Source organism: Carya illinoinensis, chromosome 13 (genome assembly GCF_018687715.1).
Source record: "Carya illinoinensis cultivar Pawnee chromosome 13, C.illinoinensisPawnee_v1, whole genome shotgun sequence".
NCBI lineage: Eukaryota > Viridiplantae > Streptophyta > Magnoliopsida > Fagales > Juglandaceae > Carya > Carya illinoinensis.
The window spans coordinates 2176650-2202348 of NC_056764.1; the positions used below are offsets into that span (position 1 = coordinate 2176650).

The window sequence follows — 25699 nt, forward strand, 5'->3', positions numbered from 1 at the left end:
AAAAAATTTTAAATTTTGCTATATATAAGTACAGTCGTGCACTAATTTGTGTACCAATACTGATCTATTCAGACTTAAAATTTAAACTAACATTATTTTCAATAAAATTTACTTTTTGACCAATCACATCATATTAGTGTAAAGATTAATACATAATTATGCTTACAATTATATTTTTTTAAAAATTTTATACGTAATACTATTAAATATTTATTTATTATACACTTTTTATCAATGATAAGTACGTCACGTTATATTATGAATTGCTCCCCTTACAGTAATGAAGCCCATCACAGTCTTCGTACCGTGGAGTGATCTCCACCGTCGATGCCACTTACCTAAGATAGCGTGCCAGCTCCAAGAACATAGAACTGGGAAATTGCGTCGCTGTTGTTTAAACGGGTGCCCCGTTGCACTTGCAATAATTGCGTGCGTGCTGCGCTGGTGCAAAATCGAAGGGCACACGTGTGACGGGCACTGAGAAGAGAGCGTTAGATAGGGTGACAGGGGTAACCGGGCGACACGGGCAGTGGCTGTGGGGCCGGCAGACAAGGACCCAATGAAGCCACTAGAAAGTAAGAGCCAGCACGACCGTGCGTCACGTAGGTCCCACTGTGTTTCCTTGCAGAGGATGTGGGTCCCGGACCAACTCAGCTCCAAGGTTGGCGTTTTTATGTGATTTCTCCCTCTCTTTTGTTTTTGTTTGTTCTGTTTTGTTTCTTTTTCCATTGGGTGGTGGCGTTTGTGGGGCCTACGATTCACTATTCACCCAGTTGGGGAAAGCGACGTGTAAGAGCGGTCCATGTGGAGTCTAGAGAGATCATGAGGCGTGACGTGGGGGACCATTTCGCCACCCCCTCCCTATTATTTTCATTAACTCAATTATTGGCATAGATGTTTTCATGATTTATACATTCCACCACCTAATTTTTCCCTTTATCGCCTGTTATTCTCTCTATTTATAAATCAGCACATGTAGTATTAATATGTGCTTTAGGTGAGACTCATTTCTATTATTTCAATATCTCTTAAATCCACGTTTGCCAATAAATTCCCGAAACAAATAATTAGTTCTGCAACACAATTATTAAAAAATAAGTGTCATTATTTTAAAGAAATTTTATAAAAATAAACTCACAAACTGATATAATTTTATATGATATGTTATATTTATTTTATGATAAAAATAATTTTATAATTTAATACATCATATCAAATTAAATTAATTTATAAATTTTTTTGTATGAATTTTTTTTTACAATTAAAACATTTCTTTTATTAAAATGTAAAAGATTTTGTTAAGCTGGCAAAGTGAATTTGAGTTTAGATGGTAGGTGACGAGGGGAGGGAACATGAAAGTTGAATCTTAGAGGAAGTTTCCATGTTGTTACTTTCCAAGCTCTAAATGCTGGCCGACATGCTCTGGTTCAGATTAAAATATGTCTAGGAAAAGCAAAGATTCCCACTTTTTTCTACTTTGAGTAAAGCAATTTTGTGTCCTTTAATCTTTAGATTAAATCTGGAAAAGGGGGTGGGAAAAAAAAAATATAAAGGTTCCATCGTTCTGTAACTTCAAAATCCCATTACATCGAGGTATTAAATAAATGTACGGAAAACTATTCTTAATACCTAGACATTGGTCTTAGATCTCCATAGGTATCGTCTAGGTGAAGTGAACCAAATACCAAACTTCATGGCTGTACTACAAATACCCAAAATAGAAGGGACCAAGCAAAAAAATAAAAAATAAAAAAATAAAAGAAAAGAAAAGAGGGAGATGCGTGTACTTCAGCCAATGGATTCATTCCCACTGAATCTCAAAACCACCATTGTAGTGTGTACTCTTTTTTATTTAAAAAAAAAAAAAGAGCTTTAACTTAGTATTAAGGAACTAATTGGAGCAGACCATCTGTCCACGGTGATCCATGTAGCAACTGATTGTACCAAGTCAAGACAACCTGTTGAAGTCTTTATATTTGCCCACTCTGCCTGTGTATTCCCCTCCCTCTCAGCATTCATTTCACTCTTTAAAGGTCCTAGCTTTTTTCCTTGTTAATTCAGTGAGTTAAGAATCTGCATCTCTATAGTTTCTTCAATACGAGATCGGGCATCATGTTCCATTCCAAGGGATCTGAAGATCATTACAGCGAGTCCCACTTCCTTGAAGCTTGTTTCCTTTGCCGGAAACCGCTTGGTTTGAACAGTGACATCTTCATGTACAGGTTAGCTTGCCTATTTTTATTGGTGTTTTCATACACTTTCTTGATCATCTTAATCCTCCGATGTTGGTTTCTTCTACACGCAATTATTTACACATATAAATTGATTTGATTGGATTTGCCCGGCTGTCACGATGTTGTAATGAAAAAGTATAGATCCAGTGAACCTAGCTAGAGATGTTAGAATCTGAACTCGTGAAGTTGCTATAATCCCAGTTCTTCCAATTAACAGTTTCTTTGAATTCTGTGATTATTTAGAATAGATTCTGATGGGTATTTGTGTGTGGGAAATTTTGCAGAGGTAACACACCCTTCTGTAGCAAAGAGTGCAGGCATGAACAGATAGAGATTGATGAGGCCAAAGAGAAGAAGAGCTGGAAGCTTTCTCCTTCTTCAGCCCCTTCTTCAAATAGAACCGTCAGAAAATCAGACACCAACAAGGATTCCACTCCAAGCAAGGCTGTACGGACGAGCACGCTTGTGGTGGCCTGATCTCTACATGCTGTATAGCAGAGTAAATGGTCTTTCAGATTTGGAAAAAAAAAAAAAAAAATCCGCGTGAAAGTTCGTGGAGGACAAAGATGGATCTATAGGGATCTGCGTCTACTCTTTGTAAAGCAGTAGAAAGCGGTGGACATGCTTAGATCGATGCGGGTTTGACACGGCCTAAGAGGATGCATGCCCACTGGAGATTCTGCGATCAGATCTTTGTTTAAAGCCTTTTCTTTTCAAATTTTGAGGCGATGGTATATCAATGAAGAGACTTTTTCTCGAATAATTGTACACTGTAGTTATGGGTTTCTTTCTGCTGCTGCATATTCTCCGGTTTCTTCCTTCAAATCCATTTGTGTAGAACTCCTCCTGGCTTCAAGGGGCCGCTATTGGACGATGCTACACTTACCGTTGGTGGCTCCCGCTGGGAGTCACCGTTAAGCTTAAAAAAGGTTTTTTCTTTTTGTTTTTTTTTTTTTTCAAATTATTTTTTAATACTTTTAAATATTTTTAAAAAAATAAAAAATTTATATTAATATTAAAAAAAATTTTCTTAATCATTAAAAAAAATAAAAAATAAAAAAATAAAAATTGGCCATTGGTGGCCCCCAGCGGGAGCCACCAGCGGTGGCCTTAGTATTATTCTTGTTGTCATTGTTAAAGTAGAAATATTTTTTGCAGTCGGCAGATACAGTCAGTTGTAAAAAAATGAATTAATATGGGACTTATATGAAAAAAAAATTATTTTTATAACTTTTTTTTATTCACATAAGTCCTTCTGAATATAAAAAAAAAATTATAATTTTTTTTATTCATTCTGTATAGTCGACTGTACGTCGATTACATTTACCAACTGTACGTAGCAAAGCTCTTGTTAAAGATCATTGAGACGTCACAAAAAGGTGTAAAAAGTTATTTTTTTTACAAAAAGTATTTGTGGTAATAAGTGGCGTGTGCAGTCATGCTCATGGCAGCTGATTTTCTCCAAAATTTAGGTGGGAGTGGTAGATGGCATCGCTGTAGCAAGTAGCGAGCACTTGTGGGTGTATGTATTATGATCATCAAATTCAAGCAAATCTAAAAAAAAAAAAAAAAAAAGGAACAGTTAGTAATGTTTCATGACTCTGATAAGACGTAAATCTTAAAAAAAAAGAGGAGAAAACTTCCGCAAAAGATGGATAAATCAAAAGATATATAACTGAACAGAAACGCTTTGGGCCGGTGCCTCCTGTAACAAGCTATTATCGGAGATGAATAAGAAGTTGACATGTAAGGGTTATATAAGAAACCGTATTCGATGCATAGCACAGGGGATCAACTCTGCTATCTCATCCATCGAAAAAGAAAAAAAGAAAAAGAACTCTGCTGTCTCTCTCTCTTCCCGCTCGAACTCAGTACTCTCCAAACTCAATCTCTCCTTCCTCCCCAACCCATCTCAGACGCAAGGCAACTACCCATCGAATGCTCAGCCCCCAAGCGACGTAACCACCAAAATCATAGCCCGACGTTATTCTCCGCTACCTCCTTCACGTTCAAGCCGCTCAACACTCCATTATCAAGCAGCAGCTCTTGTTGGTTACGACCACAACGAATGGTAGCAGCTGAGTTTTTCTGTCCGTAGCCCAGCCATACACCTTGTCTTTCAGCTTCACATAAACTCCCTTGGCAGTCGCCCTGCCTCACACGGAAACCATCAAGCATGAACCACCCGTTCGCTGCAAAACAGCGAGCAGATCACCATTACCCAGCCACCACTTGCGGGAGGTTTTACACCTCTGTTTTAATGATAAGAAACAGAGCAGCTTGTTCTCCTAGTTTCGGATCATGTAGCCGCCACCAGCAACTGCAGTGAGATTCAACGATGCCGTCTAGCCACCGCGTCTACCTTGCTTCTTCCTGCAGCAAATGTGGAGTCAGACTCCTTTTCGTGCTTTGGGCTTTTATTGTTTGCAGATATTGGTAGTCATGTACTTCTATAAATTTCTTGGGCAGGTAGTGACGACGTGGAGGAATCTGGCACCGTGGGTGGCTGAGTTGTGGCTCAACGTGGAGGGATGTGGATAGAGAAAGGATCTAAATGATGGACGGGGAATGAAATAATGAAGAGAAAATCAAAAAACAAAAGAGATTCAAATTGCCGAGACGGGAGATGGCGGAGATTTTGGTGGAATGATTTTTGGAATGTGCAAAAAGGGAAAATGAAAACCGTCGGTAAGATAAAATGCATAAGGGAAGAAGAAGCTCACCTCAAACCACGTCGTCGGGTATGGCTGCGAAAATCGGTAAGAAATAAAAAGATTGGGAAAGTTTCTCGAGGCTGGGGGAAGCTGGAGGGAAAAGAAAGAGAAGAGAGAAAAGAAAAGAATCCAATGAGTGTTTCCTTGCAGCACCGCACATTAGATGTGAATGGTTCTCCTACGTGGCTGTCATCTATTGGCTTCCATTGAAATAGGATTATAGGAGCCAACTGTTAGAAGTTATTCTCATATCTGAATTTTTCTATTAAACCCCTTCCATAACAAGGCAAGCCCACATACTTCGCAATGCCATAACGTTGCTGAGTAGGCCCATTGCGTCACAACATTTTCAAAAGAAAAGGTCCGTTTTTGCAAAACTAGACCCCAAATTCCCAAACACACCCCCCGAAGAAATAAGACCAAAAAAAACAAAACCATTCTCCCGGTGCCAAAAAAACCTCCTCCGACCACGATCCGCGGCAGCCTCGGATGTCTGCTAATGTGCGCTGCGTGGTGCGCAACACTCTCAAGGTACATTCTTCCTTTCGAACCCTTGCTGTTTTCAATCTTACTCTTCTCCCCAAAACCCAAACCCTTAAACCCTCACAATCTGCCTCCTTTAACTCTTCATCTTCGACTTCTAGTTATCAAAGTTTTGATTTTTTGGAACAATTTTTGCCTCGTACCGCTTCAAATTCGAGTGATTTTGGTTCCATTAATTCAAATGAGCGGCGAAGAATAGCTGTAGGGTTATCCAAGATCATCAAAGAGCGACAAGGCTTTGTATTGAGGGGATTTTCGCAGAATTTTTGCCCTTTTTTCTTAGTTAAGATAATGAAACTGTTTGGAAACAGAGAAACCGCGTTTGCCTTCTTTAAATGCGCGTTTCGGGATTGTTCCGAGGGGATTGTCCGGTTGTGTTGTGTTGCTGCGCATATTTTAGCAGCGGAGGACCTTCGGTTTCTCGCACAAGACATGGTCTCGTGGATAATTAAGAGAATTGGGGCTGGAAGGAGTGAGGAATTGGTGGAATTTATGTGGAAAGGTCACCATGAATATGAGTCCGATTACTCAATTCTAGACACGTTGATGAGGTGCTTTGTGAATGTGGAAATGGATAAGGAGGCATTGGGGGTTTTGGATAGGATGAGGAAGGGAGGATTGAGGCCGAGTTTATCGGCCCTTTCAATTCTATTCACGTTGTTGCTTAGAGTTGGTGATTATGGTAGCGTGTGGAAGATGTTTAGGGATATGGTTTGTAAAGGGCCTCGCCCTTCTACTTATACTTTTAACGTTCTGATTCTGGGCTTTTGCAGAAAAGGTATGGTTAGAACTGGAGAGAGTTTGTTACATGTGATGGGGAAATTTCGGTGCGAACCCGATGATTTTACATATAACATTATGATCAATGCATACTGCATAAGGGGATGGACATCAGATGCACTTAGTTGGGTGCATTTGATGTCCACAAGGGGTTGTAAGCCGAGTGTTGTAACATTTAATATGGTGATAAATACCTTGTGTCAGGAGGGAAATGTGGTGCAAGCAAGGCAGCTCTTTGATGGAATTCAAGATATGGGTGTCTCTCTGACTACCACCATATATAACACTTTACTGGATGGGTATGTTAAGGCAAGGGACATGGATCAGGCAAGCATGCTTTATGAAGAAATGAGGAAGAGGGGCATATCTCCTAATGGGATAACCTTTAATATTTTGGTTGCAGGGCATCTCAAGTATGGAAGACAAGAGGATGGTGACAGGTTGTTAGCGGATATATCTGTTCCGGGATTGTTCCAGGACTGTTCACTCTATGATATTTCAGTTGCAGGGCTGTGTTGGGCAGGTCGGTTGGACGAGGGCACAGAGTTCTTAGAGGATATGCTTGAGAAAGGAATAACTCCAAGCGTGATTGCTTTTAACTCAATTATAGCAGCTTATAGCAGAGCTGGGTTGGGAGCAAAGGCCCATGAGACGTATGAAACTATGGTTAGATACAATTTAACTCCTTCATCTTCCACATGCAGTTCTTTGCTACTGGGTTTGTCCCGGAACGGGAGCCTGCAAGAAGCCAGAGAGCTCTTGTATAAGATGATAGAGAAGGGTTTTCCCATCAATAAAGTGGCCTACACAGTGCTTTTGGATGCATATTGCAAGATAGGAGATCTGGAAGGAGCTCAAAGTTTGTGGAATGAGATGGTAGAAAGAGGGGTATCTCCTGATGCTGTTGCCTTTTCAGCTTTTATAGATGGACTTTCTAAAGCAGGTCTGGTGGAGAAGGCATATGATGTGTTCTTAGAAATGTTAAGGAAAGGATTTGTGCCAAATAATTTTGCATATAATTCTTTGATTGGTGGGTTTGTGAACCAAGGGAGGCTGAATGAAGCATTAAAATTGGAGAGGGAGATGAGGCAAAAGGGACTTCTTCCAGATATATTTACCTCCAATATGATCATTAATGGGCTTTGTAAACAGGGTAGAATGAAGTCAGCAATCAATGCCTTCATGGACATGCAGCGGACCGGGTTGTACCCGGATATTGTCACGTTCAACACTTTGATTGGTGGTTTTTGTAAAGCATTTGATATGGTTAATGCAGATGAGTTTGTGGATAAAATGTATGCCAGTGGCTGGGACCCAGATATCACAACGTATAATATTCGCATTCATGGTTTCTGCAGCAGTCGAAAAATGAATCGAGCGGTAATGATGTTGGATGAGCTTGTTACAGCAGGTATTGTTCCAGATACAGTAACATACAACACCATGATTAATGGCATTTGTAGTGATATACTGGATCGTGCCTTGATTTTAACTGCAAAACTTCTTAAGATGGCTTTTGTTCCGAATGTAGTTACAACCAATGTGTTGTTGTCTCACTTTTGCAAGCAGGGGATGCCTGAGAGGACCTTAATGTGGTGTCAGAAGTTGAGTGAGATCTCATTTGATTTTGATGAAATTACCTTTAGAATAATGGACAGGGCCTACAGTAATATACAAGAAGATGAAGAGCTTTCCAGAGAAACATCTGCAAAGAACCTCTTTCTGGATTTCCTCATGTACATTACATATGATTATTTTTATAGAAACAGACCTCACAGAGATACAAATCAGAATTCTCTTAAACTAATTAGAAATGGTTTTGATGGAGCATGAAAGTTGACTTAGATAGCAGTACCCTTGTTGTGACTGGAATCTTCTGTAATCATGATGAGTGTGGCGCAAGCTACTCTCAAGGTATGAGGGCATTTTTTGAATTGAATGGTGGTGATAAGTTGGAAGCAGCATCAATTAGGGGAAGTCATTGGCTTGAGCTGGTTCCCATCGAGACTGAGTTGGACTTGACTAAAATTGATTCGACTACGGGCAGAAAGGAAATGAAAAGAATGATTTAGTAAAGACAATGAAAAGAGATGGTTCATGTCAAGCTGAAATAAGGGCAATTTTCTTTTTTATTGCTGCTAAGGCAAGTATGCAATGGTGGTCATTGGAGCACCCTGGGGCAAAATTTTTACCACCTTTAAAGTTGTTTGCTCAACTCAATATTTTAGCCTTGCAGAGTATGTCCGTGAAATGAATTCATCTGATCAAAGAAAATATTGAGGATGCCTCTTGTTCAGCTGAGTTGTGTTGGTGTGGAAGCTTTAGCCGGTGGTTTTTTCCATTATGCCTGTCTGTATATTTTTTCTGTTTGCAACGAGAAGCAGAAATCTATACACATCTGAATTTCTTATGGCCAAATGGAAAGCAGAGTTCAATTCAGTCTAGTTTGAATGAGAGAGCTTAATTGGCATGGATCCAGAAATGAATTACGAAGACATGGCTAGGTCCTCAGAGGCGAAGACCAACAATGGGCTTGAATATGTCTTCGGCAAGTTGACCAACACTTGAGCCTCTTTTTTTTTTTTCTTTTTTTGAATATTTGGCTTTATGATTTAAATTGCCCGTGAAATAAGAATCTTACACCCTTCATCTTCGATTGACTTTGTGATTCTCTTTGCAGAAAAGATGTTTGAAGCCAGTAATTTTGGCGATTTAAGAAAGTAGATACAATTTTGCTCAACACCACCCGCACTCCACCCCCACCCCACCCCAAAGGAAAAAAACAGATAGATACATTTTCTGAGTGTTGCTGGAATGTGAATGTCTAGTTATACTCTGAAGAAGCTAAGGAAACATAGCCTGCCATAATATGTTTCACCAACAGTAACCTGTACAAAAACAAAAAACCATAATCTAACATACTTTCTATCTCATCCGATGTGTTTCTGTCCAAGATTTTTCACTATTAACAGCCATGAAACCCTAAAATTGGACAAAAATGATTCTTGGCAGGGGGAATAAAGCTATTAAGGCACTTGGGCCCTCTGCATTATCATAAATCTTCTTCTACTTGCTCCCTCCACATGCTCACCCAGTTTTGACAGTTGGGTCATCCGCCTTTTCCATGATTCTGAGGGCCCCATTTGATTCCTCTTCTTTTCCGAATCAACTGGATCATTTTCAAAGGACTCGAGACTTTTCTCAGAAGGGTTACCATCCTCGGATAGTTCAATTATCTGCTTCAATCTCTCTACAACTTGACTCATCGTTGGCCGATCTTTAGCACTTTTCAATAAACAATTGTCTGCTAACTTTGCAATTTTTCGAGCTGCACTACTAGAATAATCGTTTTCCAGTCGAGGGTCCATTATCAAGCTGAACTTTTTACTATCAGCAGGGAACTGTTTCACCCATTCCAGAAGTTTCTGTTCTGCCCTTGGGCGGTTTCTTTCCAATGATCTCCTGCCTGTAAGAATCTCAAATAGTACAACTCCAAAACTCCAAACATCACTCTTAGTTGTCAGATGACCAGTCTCGATGTAATCTGGAGCAGCATATCCGTAAGTTCCAACCACCTGATTATCAAAAGTGTTCTAATGAGCACCACAATAACAATATATTACAGTGGTTCCAATGCAACCTGGATTTTCTTCTAACCATGCATCACCTGACTTCAACGTACAGTATGCAGCAATCCCCAAGAAAGTTTTGAAGATCCAGGAGGCCATTACATTAATATCTTCAAAATGGGTGTACATATGTATAGTGAATCCAATATGCCAATATAGATTGATTAAGATATTAATGATTTATCTGAAACACAGCTTGCTGGCGAAGGTGATCAACGATTTCCAAGACCCAGCTGACCTGACGTGTATCAGTTATGGTTTAGGGTTAACACACCCGTTGGGTTGCTTGTCCATTCTGGATGTTGATGAATCAAGCAATACCGACTCGTTTAAAGAGGCACAATACATATGCCAGACACATTTTATTCCTCTCTCGATTTCTCGTCTCATGTCTGCCTCCAGCTGTTGGATTGGCACCACTCACACCCCCAACCTCCACATCAATGTTATTCATATCCCTTACCATATTGGCATCCTTTATAGTATCAACAACAGTCAACAGGATAAGGTCTATAGCCAAAGTTAAGATTCAGCCCAAACTGACCAACTGACCAACCGACCAACAGTTAACCACCCATCCTCAATGTCAATACTGTTTGACAGCCATACACTGACCGCTCTGTTCAAGTATAATCTATGGCAGCATTGGTTTGGGTCAACAACCCCATTATATTTACTATACTTTGGTTGACACCCAGTGGTTTGCCCGTTGGAAACGGCAGAAAACTTATCCAAGTGGTCTCACACAAATTCATTCTTGTATTTCACACAATTACTTCTCCTTTAGTCACGTAAAATATAGCCATCATAAGAGTTAAAATAAAACTCTTATTAACTTAAAAAAAAATATATATATATATATATATATATATAGCCATCATATTTTTACTAGATGTAATAAAAAGTAATCATTGTAGTAGAAAAAAGGTTGTATAATGCAATAGTTTAGCGAGTTTTTAGTATAATCCTAGAAGCTTTTTTTGTTTGCCAGATCTATTGTATGCGTTGATATTATATATATATATATATATATATATATATATATATATATATTTACATATATTTTTTAAACAAATTGTACTGAATGACTTTTTTATGCTCTGTCTCACCATAACATATGAAATACTAAATATGCGTTAACCTTTTATGTATTTTACATATATAAAGTAAGTAAATTGTTAGCAGTGATGCGACCTAAAATGCTGGTGAAAACAAGTGCATGCAACACTTACAGCTGTTGAAACATGACTTTGCCCAGCCATTGGCCCCTCCCTAGCAAGCCCAAAGTCTGAAAGCTTTGGTTCAAAATTCTCATCCAACAACACATTGGATGTTTTGAAATCTCGGAAAATTACCTTCAGCATGAGAGTAAGGCATGTAAAGTTAACAATAATGAAGAGCAAAGTTGATTCTTGAAGATAACATGTAGTAGAAGGTATGATGTAGAACTAATTGGGAAAAACCTGAACTTCCAATCCCTCATGCAGATAAGCTAGTCCTTGAGCTGCTCCCAGGACTATCTGTAATCTTGTTTTCCAAGAAAGAGCTGCACGTGCCTTATTGAAAAGATGATCCTCTAAGCTTTTATTTGCCATGTATTCATAAACAAGTAATCGCTGGATTCCTCTTCTCCCATCAGTAGCACAGTATCCTATGAGTTTGACGAGATTAGGGTGCTCCACAACACCAAGAAATTGAACTTCTGCCACCCACTGTTTGTGGCCCTATATTGGAAACAGCAAATTAGAGGAACCATTCAGAAAATCAAAATCCTTATATAATCATAATAAAAAATCAAGGGAATAATAAGCACATTAGCATGGAAAGGAACAAAACAACAAGAACAATAGAGAGGAAGAAAGATCTTTCATCAAGTGTGTGGGCAGATATATGGTTCTTTTTTCCTTTTCTCTTGGGGGGGAGGGATCTTAAGGTTAAACTTTAGGGAGACAGGCTTGCTGTACACATCCCACTCATCCAATGGCGCAGGGCCAAGATTTTGAAAATCCTTTTCCATGCTTTCATTTTCAGTAGATAAGCAGCCTCGTAATTTTGAAATAAAGAGTAATGATACCCACGTAACATATTTTACAACACATGTTTTAAAATGAGGATATTTTTGTAAAATGATAAGGCATTTGATAAAAATATCCTTCATTTTAAAATATGGTTGTGGGTTGTGTAATTTGTTGTGAAAAGTGACGTGTTTATCATTTTTCAATTTTAGATGCCATGAGAGAGAGAAGTCATAGAATCCTTATGCCCAATCCTTCACTCTTCGTAACCGATGCGATGGTCCATGGACAGCCAACCATTGGACTTCAGGAAAACCTTCCTACATTCTCATTAAAGATAACTCAGACTTCCATAGATCAAGAAAAGCCTTAGCATGTTGGGGGGGGGGGGGGGGGGGGGGGGGCGTCAATCAAGTATCAACCCAGTTTTGAGTTATAAATCTGTAGGATCAACATAGAAAGGAACATTTATACTGGCAAGAATACCAATCTACCATCTGGAGAACTGTTTTTTCTCCCCCATATGGACAGTTTGCAGAGAGTGGCGGGAGGTAAGAGAAAAAAGCAAAAATAGATAGAAGTGCCCATAGGTCCGTGAAAAAACAATATCCGTTTGGAAAATCGGTGAGCAGAGGAATGCCAATGGAAAGATAAATTTAATGACACAAAAATTGCAGAGACAAAAAAAAAAATGAGAAAACAGAAAACAGTCAGAACACATCCAATGGGAATTCGTGTAATTGTGTCGCTAATTCACCATTATTGTATAGAGCTTTGATCGTTTATAATTAGTATGAAGCCAACAGTATTCTTAAACGGATTAACACGATATTCATTATCCTAAAAACTAGCAGCATGTTTGCGAATTTGGAGAGTTTTGCGTTTCTATCTCTGAGATTCGTGGGGACCATTGATAAGAAGTTTGATGATTTTCTTTCCTTTTTTGGATAGATAGAAAAGTATTTTGCGTTAAAATGTGTTGTGTTGAACGTTGAAGGAAAATGAAACTTTTTTGATTGAGAACATGGTCTAAAACTCTTACCTGTAAACCATCCTCATTCCGCTTTTTAATTGCAACCACAATTGGATCGCCTTTTCCCTCTGCAGGCTTGATTGAACCTTTGTACACATTCCCAAATCCACCTTCCCCAATCTTAAGAAGCCTATTGAAATCATTTGTTGCTTGTCTGAGCTCCGAGTATGAGAAGACACGCAAACCATGAGCCTTTTCCTCATACAGTTGTGGTATACCTCGCGGGGAAGACGCCGAGCATGAAGACTTACTGACCCTATCAGCTCCAGAATAATCGGATTTTCTTTGCTCTTTCAACTCTGGTGCTGATCTTTGTTCCCTGCCTCTGGATTTGTCCTTAAAGTAGAAGAAACAATTCATTGCGCGGAATTCTGCACCAAGTTCCTAAATTTAAATGTTATCTTATTTTACTGTCATTGGATCAACCCGGAAAAAAACTGCACGAATAAATAATTACAATTATAAAGCATTAGCACTGTGTTAGACGAAATGAGAGAGAGAGAGAGAGGAATGTGGCAGATCGGTAAAAAACAAGTGCAAGCTTTGGAAAAAAAACAAGTAAAAACTAGGAGGTTTGGGAAAAAAAACAAAATAGAGGTAGTGAGATAAAGTTAAACCAAATGGACAGAAGTCAGTAACAGAATGGTGGAAATCGAAGGGGATTCCCTTTTTTTTTTCAAAAAAAGAAGAAACTTTAGAAAATCAGTGAGAAATGGAAGCAATCCAAGTAAAGGAAACGATCTTTCGGATAGGGAAGTGGTCACATAAATGGGAGCAAGAGCTGGCTGAGGAAAGGATAACAGAACAGAGAAACCCAGATGGCAACTCAGTAAAGCTATAAACTTGATCATCGACTCCGCGGAAGATGCAAATGCAAATTGAAATTCAAGGAAGTCGAGAATGACCCAGATGAGAAAAAAATAATCAAAAATCATGTAAGCCCAGAAAGGAAGCGCAAGAAAAAACTTCACGAATAAGTCTATAGAAACTGCGTACGGTATGAAATGAAACAAACCGCATACAAAAGGCAAATAAAGAGGTGAGATCAAATATTTTACCTTTTCGTGTCTATGGCGTTGGGTAGACTTCCATGGATTTATTTTCTTGCTTTGCTTCCTCTCACTCTCTCTCTCTCTAAAGTCTGAAAAAAGAATTGCTTCTGCTCTCTCAAATGAAGTCAAATCTATTCGGCCTGTTAAAAGGATTGGTTGGGAAGATGGAATAGGTACTACCATAGGGTCTAGCTTGTCGCTTTCCCTTCGTATTTTTTTATTGGAGAGAAGAATTCAACAATGAACAAAAAGGATCAACATAAATAGCTACCGGGGCTGGCGTTGTCATGGGGCATGGCGCATCCCACCAAGAAAAACAACGAGGTGTCAATCTCGGTTTTGTTGATTGGTGTCGCAATTTAATGAAGCCATTGCTGTGAGAACTGACGAAGAAAAACAATCTACATCAAACACGTTGGCGTGTGATCCATTTCTTGTATCACCCTTTCATATTCATGGAGACGAGTCAATGGCTTTCTTAGGCGCATGCCTACCATTGTTCAAGTGCTATACTCTATTATTATTAAATTATTATCCGATTATATTGTGATAAATACTTTCATGAAAGACTCATGTTCATGTTCTTTAGTATAAATTCTAATAATCTCTTAATTAATGCATGATATATACCCTACATCTTTTGTCTAGACCTTCTATATGATATATATAAATATATATATATATATATATATATATATATGCATCTGTATTACTTTTTAAATATATATATATATATGTGAAAAGATTTATCATCTAGAAATGTGATCCGAAAGACACGGGTGACCAACGAGGCACCTATTATTATTATTATTATTATTTACTTGTAAAAGAAACAAATTAACAAGTTGTCAAGATTGACTTTTATCTTTGTAAGGCAAAATTGACACCATATGGCCGGTGATGCTAACCTTTTGCCTTTGGATGCACGTGAAATTTTGGGAAGAGAAACTAAAGACGATTCAGCCAGTTTCTCCCATATTGTAATAGGGCACTGTCACCCCTAACATAAAATTGGAGTCATGCTACTACTGTTAACACAATGAAGCAGTGTCTAACACAAGAACGATAGATATCAAGATTTATATAATATTATTATTATTAAGAGGGAGAGATGAAATTATGTATGGATTTGTTTTATAATCTACTGGTTGTGGGTTCCATGCAGAGTTGTAGTACTGTTTTAAATAATGGCACCTAATAACATTATCTTATAAATCAAATAAATAACCATAGTTGATGCTAAAATGATGAAGTTGTTGTAAAATAACATTGTAAAATTGTATGACCACCTTGAGCTAGCCGTCAAATGCATAGTGCCAGCATAGTACTGCATAGTAACTGGCATAGTAAATGGCCGACATCGCACAGTGCGCATAGTGCCAACATAGTACTGCATAGTAATTGGCATAGTAAATGGCCGACATCGCACAGTGCATAGTGCTAGCATAGTACTGCATAGTAACTGGCATAGTATATATGCACAGTACCAGCATAGTACTGCATAGTAACTGGCATAGTTCCCTTTGTACGCCTATATATATCGTTGAATTATTTAAGAAATATATAAGTTTCATAACTTCTCTGAGTTCTCTCTCTCTCTCTCTCTCTCTCTCTCTCTCTCTCTCCTTTCGATAGTTTTATAACACGTTATCAGCACGAAAGTTCTGACGATTTTGAAGCTAGTAGTCCTCTACTTCAAGTAAGTTTTTCAATATATTTTTATGTTCCTGATTTATATATGTAGAAAAATATCAAATCTTACAAAATTGGAATTCGTTGCTCTTGACATTTCTGGGAAAAATTATTTATCTTGGATCCTTGATGCTGAGATCCATCTGGATGCGATGAACCTGGGAGATACAATTAAGGAAGGAAATCAAGGGTCCCTGCAGGACCGTACTAAGGCAATGATTTTCCTTCGGCACTATCTTCATGAAGAATTAAAAACTGAGTATCTAACGGTGAAAGATCCACTTATTTTGTGGAATGATTTAAGGGAGAGATATGAACACCAGAAAACGGTAATCCTCTCAAAAGCTCGTCATGATTGGATGCACCTGAGGTTGCAAGACTTCAAGAGTGTTGGTGAGTATAAATCTGCACTCTTTAAAATTAGCTCGCTATTGAAATTATGTGGTGAAAAAGTCACTGATGATGACTTATTAGAGAAGACATATACTACTTTTCATGCCTCGAATGTGCTCCTGCAGCAGCAGTATCGAGAGCGAAAGTTCAAGAAATATTCTGAACTTATATCTTGTCTTCTATTAGCTGAGCAAAATAATGAGCTTTTATTAAGAAATCACCAGTCACGTCCTACTGGTTCTGTATCATTCCCTGAAGTGAATGGTACTAGATTTACATCATTCCCAGAAGCGAATGGTGCATCTTTTCAAAGAAAAAGAGGACGTGGACGTGGTAAGAAAAATTATGGAAGTGGAGGTCCTAGAAGTGACCACACTAAAAGGGACAATAATAGATATACATCGTACCACCAGAAGTGGTTCAACTCAGAAAAGGGCAAAGGTCCCCAAAACAAACTTTTAAAGAAAGATGAAGATGGATGCCATAGATGTGGTATGACTGGACATTGGGCTCGTATCTGTCGTACAGATAAACACTTGGTTGACTTATACCAATCTTCTATAAAAGAAAAAATAAAGAAATTTGAAACAAATTTTACTGAACCATCATATGCTTTAAATTCTATAGATGGAGAAGATATTACAAGTCTTGATGTTTCTGATTTCTTTGAGGATTCTAGTGGTAGAGTTGATCATGAAAGTGTTCCTTTTTAATTAATGTATTTCCTTTATCTTATTATAAAATATTTTTATATTCTGCAATATTTTGTAGTAATGAAAGTTTTATTTATTCTTTTATACTTGTTATAAATTATTGATGATATGATTTATTTGAAAATGGAAATGAAGCATCCCTGAAGGATCGCCCTAAATCAATAATTTTATTGAGTATCTCATATGAGTGATACTTGTACCAAAAACTCATTATGATTTATGCACCTGAAGTTGCATAATTGAAATTGTGGAAAGAATATATATTTGAATGAACGTCTCGAATGTGCTCCTGAAGTAGCAATATCGAGTATGCTCCTGAAGTAGTAATATGAAATGCAAACGTTCACAATATATTCTAAATTTGTGTCAGGTCTTTCAGTGACTGAGCAAAATAATGAGTTTTTGATAAGAATCATTATTCACGTCTTACTAGATCTACATCATTCCCTGAAGTGAATGATAATAAATTTATATCATTCTATTCCCTGAAGTGAAAAAAATGATGCGTTTCATTCAAAGAAACTAAGAGATTGGACGTGATAATGAATATCTTTTCGAGCCAGAAGCTCGTATTGGAAAAGCTGTAAGCTTTTCTCTTTGAGATGATATTATACAAATTATTGAATCAAATATTATGATGCATCAAAAGGTGATATGATTCAAAATATTTGTATCTTTTCATGGTTATCTTGATCATCCAAAATCAATTACGATAAGTCGAATGATTTTCATATGGACGTCCATAAAAGAACCAGAAGATTCTTTTACTATAAAGTCTTACCACTAGAAGTGAAAAGAAAAATTTGCCAGAAGCAAATAAGATAAAATAATTCGACGTTATTTTGATTATCATATGTGAACCAGAAGTTCAGATGATAATTAAATTTTGGATGCAATAAGATAAAAATGTCTCATATTCTAGCTGCTAAAATCCCAGCGAGAATTGAAGTCCCTGTAGGACAATTAAGAAATTCAGCAGTCTAAAGACATGTTTAAAGGCATGTGAGACGTATTGATACAAAAGATAGAGCATCTCAAAAGAGAAAAGCACAAATAATTTGGTGCTCCTGAAGAGGCCATACCCACAGAACAAGCAATAAAGTTCATCCAAATTTTCTGTATAAAATTCTCCTATATAAACTCTTGAAGAGTATAAATCTCCTGAAGAGTGCCTCCTGAAGAGGTTTTTCATGAAAATGTCTTCCCTTGAAGAGGGACAGGTACCTGAAAATAACGAGATCTCGTTACATTTCATGAATAATGGAGAAATTATGGATAGAAATAAAATCGTTGTCGACAACGTATTTCCATATGAGATGGCAATTGACATTACCAGAAGTAATGATGAAAGTGAATCAAGAATCGTCGAAGAATACGACGTAAAATATTGGCCAATATTTGAAAGAAACAATTTCTGCAGAATTGATTCATTAGTAAAATATGATGCATCAGGACTTATAGTCCAAACACCTAAAGAGGTGATGCTTGTTGAATGTCAGTGGGTATTTATGGAAATGAAAATGTGATATATAAATCACAAGTCAGTTTCTCAATTCCTGCAGAATTGATATCACTAAGTAAAATGTGATAAATATGGACTTGAAGTCCAAACACCTAAAGAGGTGATTTTTGTTAAATATCAGTGGATATTTATATACATGATATAAAAAGCTTGAATCTTTTAATATGAAAATGTGATATAGAAATCACAAGTTAGTTTCTCGAAGAAACAATATTGATATGATTTTAAAGTGGTTGAAATCATATTGAGATTTTTATTAGCTTGAAAGTTACCGAGAGTTTGGATATGCATGATTAACTGCATATTTATATGGATCATTGGATCATAATATATATATGAAAATCCCTAAAGGATAGAAAATGTCTGAAGCTTTTAATATGAATACATCTGGAAATATGTATTCTATCAAGTTTCAGAGATCCTTATATGATCTAAAGCAATCCAAACGCAAATGGAAACAAGCTATTATTGCAGTTTATATATATATGATTTAAATGTCATTGAGGCTCCAGAAGAGCTCATGAAAACTGCACATATTTGAAATATAAATCTGAAACCCTTGCGTCTTCAAGGGGAAGATGGATGATGTTATTAGTCATGAAATACCAGCTTTTAATACAATTAGTATTTCAGATTCATATTATGGGTTTAATATGAAGTGTGTATTATTAAAGAAGAAATAAAAAATGAGCACACAGAAACCTACCAGAAGATAGAAACACAAATATGAATATTTGTGAAATATTATTTTATTATCTTGAAGTAAGAATTACAGAAATTTGAGGCACTTTGCCTCATTCTTCAAACGCTCTTGTTCTTCAAGAATCTGCATGGCATCCCTATCTAAAGGGGTGGGCAATCGAAAAGAAGATTTAAGCAAGGATTTTAAATTCCTATTCTCTTGCTTCATTGATTCTATCTTCATGTTGGACTCCAGAAGAAGTCGCTGAAGTATAGCAATATTCTCGTGGAGATTGTCAACTCCACAAGTTCTGGATTGTAGTCGCTGAGAAAATGCGACAATGGATGATGAGTATCGGGTACCGAGACTCACAAGCTCATAGATAGCTTCATTATCTGACCTATGAGTCAGATCATTATATTGCATGATAGCACCTGTGGTAGTAGCAGGTACAGCTGATGAACTAGGTGCAGAGTACCTCATATATTGGCCACGAGAAGATCATTGAGCCATTGCAGGATAAGAATGCAGAAAGAGATTGCAGAGTAAAAATGCAGTATGATTACAGAAAATTGAAGAAGATGAGATGCGAATGAAGATGAGCTGAATATCTCTTTTATAGAGAAAATTATACAACATCTCTCATGAAGCAAGAGAAAAGAGACGAAATATAACTTCATAGCTCTGCGGCGCCTGATAGCACGTCTGACAGCTGCGGTGCCTGACAGCACGCCTGACACCTACAGAGGAGTTGAAAATCCGCGGTGCTTGTCTGATCTTAAAAGGCTGGCCATCATTTTTATTAAAAAATGAGGTTAGCGGTTTAATGTTGATGAATTCTCCACTAACTGTGTTAATTACAAGAACTCCAGAAGAGTACAACTCCAGAAGAGTAGTGATGAGCAGAAAGATCTAGTTGTGATTATTTTATCAACATGGATCAAGTCCACAGTTAGTTGGATGTACAGATGCGAATTATCTTTCAGATACATACAAGAAGATCATTACAATTCATGAGAAGAAAATTGAAATTGATATCAAGAAGGTACGATCAAGTGATAATCTGGCAGATTTATTCACAAAAGCATTACCAACTGCAATATTTAAGAAGATTGTGCAGAACATTGGAATGCGGAGACTTGAAGACCTTTTATCATGCACTTTTCAGGGGGAGTAATGTCTTGAAGAATTATGCTGATTGTACTCTTTTTCCTTCACTAAGGTTTTATCCCACTGGGTTTTCTTTCGCAAGGTTTTAATGAGGCAATCTTAAAGTATTTTACGGTACACATGAATATTGTACTCTTTTTCCTTCGCCATTGATTTTTTTCCCACAGGGTTTTTCCTTGGCAAGGTTTTAACGAGGCATATTCATTATATGTGGTCATCCAAAAGGGGAGTGTTGTAAAATAATATTGTAAAATTGTATGACCACCTTGAGCTAGCCGTCAAATGCATAGTGCATAGTGCCAGCATAGTACTGCATAGTAACTGGCATAGTAAATGGCTGACATCGCACAGTGTGCATAGTGCTAGCATAGTACTGCATAGTAACTGGCATAGTAAATGGCCGACATCGCACAGTGCGCATAGTGCCAGCATAGTACTGCATAGTAAATGGCCGACATCGCACAGTGCATACATAGTGCTAGCATAGTACTGCATAGTAACTGACATAGTATATATGTACAGTACCAGCATAGTACTGCATAGTAACTGGCATAGTTCCCTTTGTACGCCTATATATATCGTTGAATTATTTAAGAAATATATAAGTTTCATAACTTCTCTGAATTCTATCTCTCTCTCTCTCTCTTTCCTTTCGATAGTTTTATAACAGAAGTTCATTATTTCACGCAAACCCATATTAATATTCGCGCAAAGGGTCAATTAAGAACGCTGGTTTTATGGACAAGTTTATCCTACAAGGTTTAAGCAAAAGTTAGGCTAAAATGGGGGGAAAGGAGGGACCTTAATTACTTCTAGAACCAAATAACAACTAGTTTCCTTTGATTTTGTAGCACTTGAAGTCAATACGCCATCGAATAAATGATAATACATATGATCATTTGAAGATTCCAAACCAAAAGAAAATAGGGGTCATTCCAAAACCTAATCAATAAGCAATTGTACAACAGTTTGCTTACCCAACAAGTTTCCAGCTCATTGACCATGTCGTTCAAGGTGTACAAGTCTTCACAAATGCTTGTGATTATGATCTTTCGTTTGGTTATGCAGTTCAAATTAAATATTTTATTAAAAGTTAAATAAAATATTATTATATTATTATTTTTTAATATTATTTTTATTTTAAAATTTGAAAAAATAAATTTTTTATTATATTTTGTGTAAGAATTTTAAAAAATTGTAATGATTATATGAAATGATGTGAGATAAGATAGTTTATTTTTAAATACCCAAACCAGCCCCGAAACCAAATCATAAGCTAATTCGGGAGGGATAAAAGAGAAATATTAACCAATCTTAAATTAACATTAATATAAGTCTTGATGTCATACAGTTGATTTTGGATAAAACATATAGAATTTCAAGTGGTCGTGATATATTAGTTATCTCAGAGGACTTAGGATAAACTCTTTCGTGCAGTTTAATTTTAACCAGAATTTATGTTTCTATTAGCTGAAATAAGGGAGAGATTAGAAAACGTCTTGTCCGTTGACCAGAAAAAAAATATATATAACAAATATAAAATAGTTCATAGTCCAAGAACTTTCGAATCGAACTAATAATTAATCTTTAAGGTATATGCTTTAAGGTATCAGTTTCGATCATCTCAACGTTTGAACTTGGAACACCAGAACACGTGAGTTTTTTGAGTTGCACACTCTGAAATATTACAGGCTTTTAGAGTTTCGATTTGCATATGTATCCTGTCTAAATTATTACCAGTTTATACATGAGTTGCGTTGGCCAGATGGGTTCTCGATTAAAGAACTGCCATCACTACCACACCTATCATTGTAGTTTTACTATAAAATTATTGATCACGATATGCATAATTAGACGATAAATCAAGTCACGATTAATCAATTCAAAATTAGACACTATAAGAAAAATAAATATTTGTGATCAATTTTTTTGTAATGAAAATAACTATTTATAACTAAAACAGAGTCATTATAACTGAAAATACTCATTTTACTAAAAATAACTAGTCATAATTTTATTATAATGAGATTGTAATCAACATGGACGATCAAGGTTATATATTAATGAAGTATTATATGTAAGTGTAAAAATAAATATTGTGTCATTGTTAATATTATATGGATTCTTTATCTTCATATGTAAGATTATATCTTTTGAAGATTGATTTTGAATATAAAGAAAAATTCCTACATTAGATTATATATTTTTTGATCAAATAATAATAAAATAATAAAGAGAGAGAAGAGAAAAAATAAAAGAGAGAGCTGGGAGGAGAGAGAAAAAATAATAAAAATATACTTTGAAGAAAGAAAATAAAATATTCATATTTAAATAAGAACTGTACATAATTATTTATAATTATACATATAAATAAACTAATGCAGATCATTTTAAGGACATATTCTTCAAATTTAAAAATAAAGATGAAGATAAATAATCTATTATCAATGCTCTAAGTGTGGCAATATCTATATATCTATAGACTGTAGTGAACGACGTTTCCTTTATATAAATATTATCTACAAGGGGCGTGCTTGAGATTGACAAGAAGAACAAAGTTAAAAGTTCAGAAGATTAGTTCAACATGTGTGTGAAAAGCTGCCGATCTTGAAGAGAACTTTGCAAGCTGGAATGCACGTACCACAGCACCCATGGATGCACATTACACGATCCAACAAAATGGTATTTAAATGTGCGGTATTTTTGAGGTGGGTGCCTTTGCTCATGTAACGTTACCTAATTATGAATATCATTGATATTGACAATATAAACCTGTTAGATAAAGTAAAGCCATCTTATCTATCGAGGAATAATTAATACCTGATAGGTGGGGGCCAATACTCGCTATACGGGCGGGTTGGGAGATCCCCACCCTTCTCCTATGTGAGGGCGGGGTGCGGGAAGGAGGTTATCTCGTCTCGTAAAATGCAAATGAAACCTCTATAATATAAATATTTTATTAAGTATATAACATACATCAACTTACAAACGTAATTTTTAAACAAAGAATATGTAACAACCCAAATACCCATTATAAAAATTAAAAATAAATAAATAAATCCAAGTGCCTTTTATGGTCCTATCCAGGCCTCAACTTTTGGCCCAAACTGAGGCAGCCCCTCAAGCCCAGAGCATATATACACCAGAAAGCCTGCCAAGGCATTACCTGGCCCAAGCACATGCTTTTGGATTTGCCTGGAGAAGCTGATCGTCCTAGAATATTTTCCCTTTTTAATATTTTACGGCAATTGCATATAATCCAAGACTCAGAAAGTAAAAAGTATGTTAAAAGTTGCTTCGGTCTGTGAAAAGATTCCATTCCCTCTCCGAGTCTTTGAAACCAATTTTGATTCAATACGAAGGGGAAAATGCTTTTAAAAGGAACCAGAATTCAATATACACCACGCAAATAGGAAATGCTTTTGAAGTGCACCAAAACTCAATAAATGCTTTACAACACCTGACGTCTTAGCGGTAATAGCAAGTCAGCAGTAGCAGAGGAATTGCTTAAAAAAAGAACCCACAACAGTAGCAGATGCGGCAACAGCAGCTTCAGGCCAAAGGCCGTCCGAACTCAAAACAAGCCTATGCAGATTGCAGAGACATGTTATAGATTGGGAAAAAGATATAAAGTTGGGTGTAATTTCAATGTTTGATTTATTCTCTCCTCTGTCTAGTGTCAACCACATACACAAAAGGGTAGATTATAAATGACCAAAATAGAAACATTTGCCTGAGCAGTCGAGCTTGCCTAAGTGCAAGTCATAAGGCACGGCCAGCGAATGTAAACTTGTTAATTATAAAGACATCATGCTAATGAATGGGGTAAAATATGGTTCACCAGATTGAGGGCCTAAGCAGTTGTCTGAAGTTGCATGGTGATATCAAGGTTCAAAACAATCAATGCTGCAAGTACAACCAACTCATGCATCCCTTCACTCTTCCAAATTGTTAATGAATAGTATGACTTGTTGCATTGCTAAAACATGCTTCATGACAGACACACCAGAAGAGGAAGACAAACAGGCAAACAAACTCAAGCAGAGAACAAAAAAGAACCAAGATTTGAAAACAACCTTCCCTGCCCTGCACAGTTTGATTGGTAAAGTGGTTAAAGGGAACAGATGACAGCAGCATATAAAGCCCACATGAAAAGAAAATGATTTCCTCCCAACACTTGAAATGGGCTGCCTAATTGATGCTTAAGCTGACTCTGAACTTCAAAAGCCTGGGGAACTTTAGAATCTTTGCTTTCACCCAATTCCACCAATAATGTTTCTTAAAGCAACAAATTCTGCCATGTAAGATGCACGCCTCTCTAAGTTCCATGCCAGTAACATGATTTCTCCTATGTAAACATGAAACCACCATTTTGGCCAAACATTCCAAGATGTGTAGAATTAGAATATCCTCATGGTTGCAAAAATTTGTGTTATAAACCCTGTGGACTTGCTATTAACACACACACACACACACGAGAATCACTTAAAACTATCAAGCATTACAATCAATCCGACTTTAAGAATATGGCAAATAGCAAGAACAGTTCATGGTTGAATATATTTCAAATCAGAACACTGCGTTTTAAAAAGCATCCTATTGATAATTTTGACTCTTTTTCTAAACTCTAGCAAAACGACGAAATGTTGGAAACAAAACGGCTGGTTCATTGATGCAACCATTTACAACGACTTGAATGCTTGTCAATTGTCATGATAAAGGGAGTTCCCATTATAGTCCATCTTAAGGAATCCCAATGGCCAAAAAGTAAAACCCAACTCGAAGAAAAGTAAAGGAAGGTGCTTTTTTCTTATTCTTTTTTTTTTTTCCTTAAAAAAAGTCGGTAGTTTTGATTGGATAGTTAAACAACCATACGTGTCTCCCATGAAATAGGTCCACGTGGTGAACATCTTCTATTTCCTTTTTTTGATGGGTGGGCTTGACTTTTGTCTACCAATATTTTTGGTCAATTTGTTTTTTCTTTTAAACTTTATGATGTTTTTGATACATGATTATAGACTTATTGCAAACTAAAGAAAGCAAATAAATAAATAAAAGACATTTATTTTTTATTGGATCAAGATATTTAAAGTGGAAGATAAATATATTATAATATTTATTAAAAAAGAAATAATATTTGTAGTTGTGGTTGTGTAAATATTGTGTAATTTTTTAAAAAAATGTGAATTAATACAGGATATAAATAAAAAAAATTAATTTTTAAATTATAAATTCTACTATTTTTTAAAGTGATTACGTGACGTTTATATATAATATTATTTTTTTAAAAATTTATTATTATATCGCGAAGATTCGTATAAAATTCAAATAAATTTAGTAATAAACCATGTTGATCATAATTAATAATACACTTAATTTTCTAAAAAAATTACTTTTTAATTTGGGGTTGATTTCCTGATTAAGTAATTCCCAAAATGTGAAACTTTCTTACAAAATATCGAATCATCTCATTCCTTCTTCCCTTTCAAAAGATATACCAGAGGAAAGAGAAGCGCGATAAGAGATC

At 36.4% G+C, this 25699-nt stretch overlaps 3 protein-coding genes across 5 annotated transcripts; 2 read left to right on the forward strand and 1 right to left on the reverse strand.

Moving 5' to 3' along the window:
• Positions 1–1937: 1937 nt before the first annotated feature.
• Positions 1938–2997, forward strand: LOC122291431 (FCS-Like Zinc finger 3-like). The gene is made up of 2 exons (XM_043099147.1): positions 1938–2222; positions 2519–2997. The coding sequence occupies exons 1-2, from the start codon at positions 2113–2115 to the stop codon at positions 2709–2711; spliced, it is 303 nt and encodes a 100-aa protein (XP_042955081.1). The 5' UTR covers positions 1938–2112; the 3' UTR covers positions 2712–2997.
• A 152-nt stretch (positions 2998–3149) lies between these two features.
• LOC122291428 (pentatricopeptide repeat-containing protein At1g09900-like) lies at positions 3150–8925 on the forward strand. The gene has a single exon (XM_043099143.1). It carries the CDS (start codon positions 5438–5440, stop codon positions 8102–8104), a length of 2667 nt encoding a protein of 888 aa, XP_042955077.1. The 5' UTR covers positions 3150–5437; the 3' UTR covers positions 8105–8925.
• Positions 8926–9116: 191 nt separating this feature from the next.
• Positions 9117–14425, reverse strand: LOC122291429 (probable serine/threonine-protein kinase PBL19). 3 transcript variants are annotated; one of them, XM_043099144.1, is made up of 5 exons: positions 14007–14425; positions 12958–13332; positions 11364–11624; positions 11133–11255; positions 9117–9846 (listed from the first exon to the last, which is right to left on the reverse strand). In XM_043099144.1, the coding sequence occupies exons 1-5, from the start codon at positions 14181–14183 to the stop codon at positions 9298–9300; spliced, it is 1485 nt and encodes a 494-aa protein (XP_042955078.1). In that variant the 5' UTR covers positions 14184–14425; the 3' UTR covers positions 9117–9297. The 3 variants fall into 3 exon arrangements, with proteins under 3 accessions (XP_042955078.1, XP_042955079.1, XP_042955080.1); XM_043099145.1 differs by having other exon boundaries at positions 12958–13385; positions 14007–14147; XM_043099146.1 differs by having other exon boundaries at positions 12958–13319; positions 14007–14140.
• Positions 14426–25699: the final 11274 nt, after the last annotated feature.

Bases quoted from the DNA above. Each gene is read 5' to 3' on its own strand.
- LOC122291431 (XM_043099147.1), top strand. From the start codon at position 2,113: ATGTTCCATTCCAAGGGATCTGAAGATCATTACAGCGAGTCCCACTTC. The intron at 2,223-2,518 runs GTTAGCTTGCCT...GAAATTTTGCAG, and splicing joins AGTGACATCTTCATGTACAG to AGGTAACACACCCTTCTGTA.
- LOC122291428 (XM_043099143.1), top strand. From the start codon at position 5,438: ATGTCTGCTAATGTGCGCTGCGTGGTGCGCAACACTCTCAAGGTACAT.
- LOC122291429 (XM_043099144.1), bottom strand. From the start codon at position 14,183: ATGGTAGTACCTATTCCATCTTCCCAACCAATCCTTTTAACAGGCCGA. The intron at 11,625-12,957 runs GTAAGAGTTTTA...TTTCCAATATAG, and splicing joins GGAATGAGGATGGTTTACAG to GGCCACAAACAGTGGGTGGC. The intron at 11,256-11,363 runs GTTTTTCCCAAT...CTCATGCTGAAG, and splicing joins ATGAGGGATTGGAAGTTCAG to GTAATTTTCCGAGATTTCAA.